Genomic DNA, 3,540 nt, shown 5'->3' on the forward strand with positions numbered 1-3,540 from the left:
ATAACATAGTCTGTCATAGTGTAATGTGCAAGGACATTTATTTCTCTACTGCTAGAGTACGACTTTTTTTCTGGTGCATTAATCCACATACACACAGGATGCTTTATTTAATATTTCAGCTGCAGAGGTCAACTGTATCAAGTACCTGCCAAAGAATTTCAAAACCACTTTCCTATTAATATTGCTGTAAATGTGATAATTTATAAATTATATTTGTCCATCTTTATAAACAACATGCTGAAGACTCCTTGTCAAGAGTTTACAATTCAACAAATATTTTCTGGCATAATCCTACATTTTAGAATTTTTAAGTAGCTTTGCACTTTATTGGAGTCTCTCCTGAAGCAGTGAATAAAGTCAGAATCGCTCATCATGTTTGCTTCGTTATTAATTGATAAACCAGTGGCTTCAGATGATGCCATTCCATTTAATGAATTGCTGATGATCCCCATTGACTGCATCTGTATTGAAAACAGGAAAAGAAGTACAACAGGTAACTACAAATACAACACATCTTTGAAGTACAAGTGCAAGAGTAAACTGAAGCATCACTATTTTGGGCTGTTTGACTCCAAACCTTTCATGTACTTATTGAAGATATGTGTAAAGCTCTTCACATAGAATAACACTGTCTTTTAATCTTAATGGTATCTATACAACCTTTACACTAGTCTGAAATGATCTGATATACTAGTAATGTGGCAATACTGTGGTATAAGTCCCCCTGATTTTAACTAGAGGGACCCCTGTTTGGTAATCATTATTTCCTCTTGAAGTAATACAGCAAATCAGTCTTGAGACTTTTTACCCATTTATTTTAATGAGCTTTGTCAGGGGAAGCTTCTAACATCAGCATTCACCAGTGCTGTTTAACCTGGTGAATTCTGAAGGCTGTTATCATCTCTCAGAGGACGAGCTTCACAGCAGAACCAAGCTCAGAATTGGTGTCCTACAGAAAAAGACAGCTGCAAAATAATGGAATGCGTTTGCGTTGTTTGCTTCAGTTTTTAAATGATATTTCTACCGTGTGGCATGTCTATAGTACAGAGGGTCAAAATTTCAAAGGTTTCCTGAATAATTTCTTCAAAGGTGTTTTATTCTTCAAAATAAAATCAGGTAAATATAGCAGAAGTCTGTAGCAAGAACGCACAAGAAATACAAAGATCAGGACTTCTAGCTTGTAATGAGAAGACAGAAATGGAAAGAACAAGAAATGACATGCAATAATTTATATGTGATCTGCCAGAATTTAGAATGGAATTTTGAAATTATTTTGTGATTGGCATCTGACTTAAGCAATCCCACTACTGTCTTGCCGAACTTATCCCAGCATAAAATTATTGCCTTAGGAAGGAGCTTTTTGTAGCAGATAACAGTGATACTTGACTTAGTTGCAATGTAAATCCAAATAAAACAGAAAACAATAATTAAGTACTTGTCACTGCCTCCTGACATTTCCTCCACTACCCTAGAAAAGCCACAGCATTACTGGCTCATACATGAAGCTGTAAATGTTTCTAGTCTTTGTATTTATCGTATCAATAAAATAAACATTTATAATATCTTACATATCTTCTAATCCCTAAACTAAGTCACATCCTTTGGCTGAAAAATTGCTAGATCTGTAATGAAATCCAGCATTACTGGATCAGAGCCTTTGTTGGCACGAAGGTTATATAGCCCAAGTGAGAGCAGGCATCACCCATCCCACTACCGCAAAGTCACTTCTTCCACATGACTCGTATAAATATAAGCTACATCGAAATCCTTGCCTTTTCTGTTACTTTCTCAACCCCAGTCTTCAGCTCATGTACCATGTTGCTGATTTGCTTAGCTTTGCTAAGGCTGTCATCAGGCAGCTCTTCATGATGCTCAATGTGCTGGTTGAAGTGGGAAAGTGGCTCTTTCCAGGCTTGCAAAAGTTTCAGTATCAAGTGAGTTAGTTCTTCTCTCTTAGAAATTAAACCAGTAAGGAAAGTTTCTGTTAGTTTGCAGAAGGTCATATGAACAGTTAGACAGTCTCACTGTGAAATTGCAGCGTTTTTAAGATTTACATCTGCAATTCAGTAGTTTTCAAATATTCAGAACTTAAGGGCTGCTCTGTTTCTGGTCATTTGCTTACATGTAAGCAACACCCTAAAGTTGCATTTGTTAAGGTTTCAGCTTTCCTAGATGGTAAGACCTAAAACTCTGAATACAGCATTAGCAAAAGGGTGGCAATCCTGTCAAACTTCCTTGGTACTGGAAAAGTGCTCAGAAGCTCCTAGATGTCTCAAGAGCCCAGGAAGCCTCATCTAGAGATCTCTCTTTGCTGGTATGACAGTGCAGGTGTTCCCTCACACTCACCATGGTCACAGCTGTGGTTAGAGATTTACAGCAGACACACTTCCATGAAGGTGCCCAGTGGTCAGCACAGTTGCTTCTCTAACAGAAACACACTGGCTGCAAGACCTATCTTGCAGTATGAGTAAGTTCAGAAATAAGGTTGACTGATTAAAGCCTTCTAAAGCAGGCATTTAATTTTCCATTGCCCTTTCAGGTGAGCTTCTAAACATCTCGGGGGAAGCTCCCCACTCCAACACAACCAAAGAGCAGAACATTAACGTTTGTCCCTGTCAGCCTCCTACAGGCAAAAGTCTTTCCCGCTGCTGCATCTTTGACTTTACAGAATCACAGAATATTAGGAATTGGAAGGGACCTCGAAAGATCATTCAGTCCAACACCCCTGCCAAAGCAGGATCTGCTTTTCCTCTAAAGAAACTCTTCCTGCTCTTCTCTAAACTAATAATGATTTTTTTTCTTTGCCATTGCATCTGTCTAAAACAATTTGCTGTTCTTTTCCCCTTACCCAAGTACCGATTCAGAGATAATGACTGCTATTTCTTTCTCCTGATTGCTTTTTGTACTTTGCGGTGACACTGATTAATTTGACTGACCTGTCACACGCAGTTTTTTAAAGTTTCTGTTCCACAGAGACTGCCACAACAAAATCAAGGGGATGTCTGTCAGTCATTTGGTAGAATTACTACTGCAATACCCTTATAACTATGATCCGAGCATATGTAACCACATACAGCTTTTACAATACAACAAACTAACATGCAATATCTCTGTGATGTGCACATGTTTGGGGTCAAGACTTAACAGCTTTTTCAGTCCAAACTGTTGATGAAGAACCGGAGGTATAAAACCCTCTGCCTATCTCCAAGCCCGACTGCGGTGGGGGACCACCGCAGTGTGATGGGTGAGACTTATGGGGGCTCTGACGGGACGGGAGAGGATTTTCCCTTTCTTCGCGGGGAGAAAGGACGCGGTGTGACCCGCGGAGCCCCCTCCCAGCCCCCCAACCCCGCGGGGTCCCGCGGTGCCCCTCGCCCACTCCCGTCTCCGTCCGTCCAGCCTTACCGGGATTTTTTGGGCGTATTCTTTGCCGTTGGGGGTCAGCATCCCCGACGTGTGGCACTTCCGAGCGGGCTTTCCCAGCTCGTTGTCACGAGGAGGAAAGCGTTTTTCCTATGGAGGAAGAAAACCTCAAGAGAC

General features: G+C 40.7%; 1 protein-coding gene across 1 annotated transcript; it reads right to left on the reverse strand.

The window, feature by feature from the left end:
- Positions 1-266: 266 nt before the first annotated feature.
- Positions 267-3,510, reverse strand: LOC104541629 (prolactin-like; the record flags this gene model as incomplete). The annotated part of the gene is made up of 3 exons (XM_010185739.1): positions 267-461; positions 1,773-1,952; positions 3,406-3,510. Coding segments are annotated over 3 exons (480 nt in total), but the record flags the coding sequence as incomplete, so codon positions are not given.
- Positions 3,511-3,540: the final 30 nt, after the last annotated feature.

Source organism: Mesitornis unicolor, unplaced genomic scaffold, assembly GCF_000695765.1.
Source record: "Mesitornis unicolor isolate BGI_N332 unplaced genomic scaffold, ASM69576v1 scaffold45555, whole genome shotgun sequence".
Lineage (NCBI taxonomy): Eukaryota > Metazoa > Chordata > Aves > Mesitornithiformes > Mesitornithidae > Mesitornis > Mesitornis unicolor.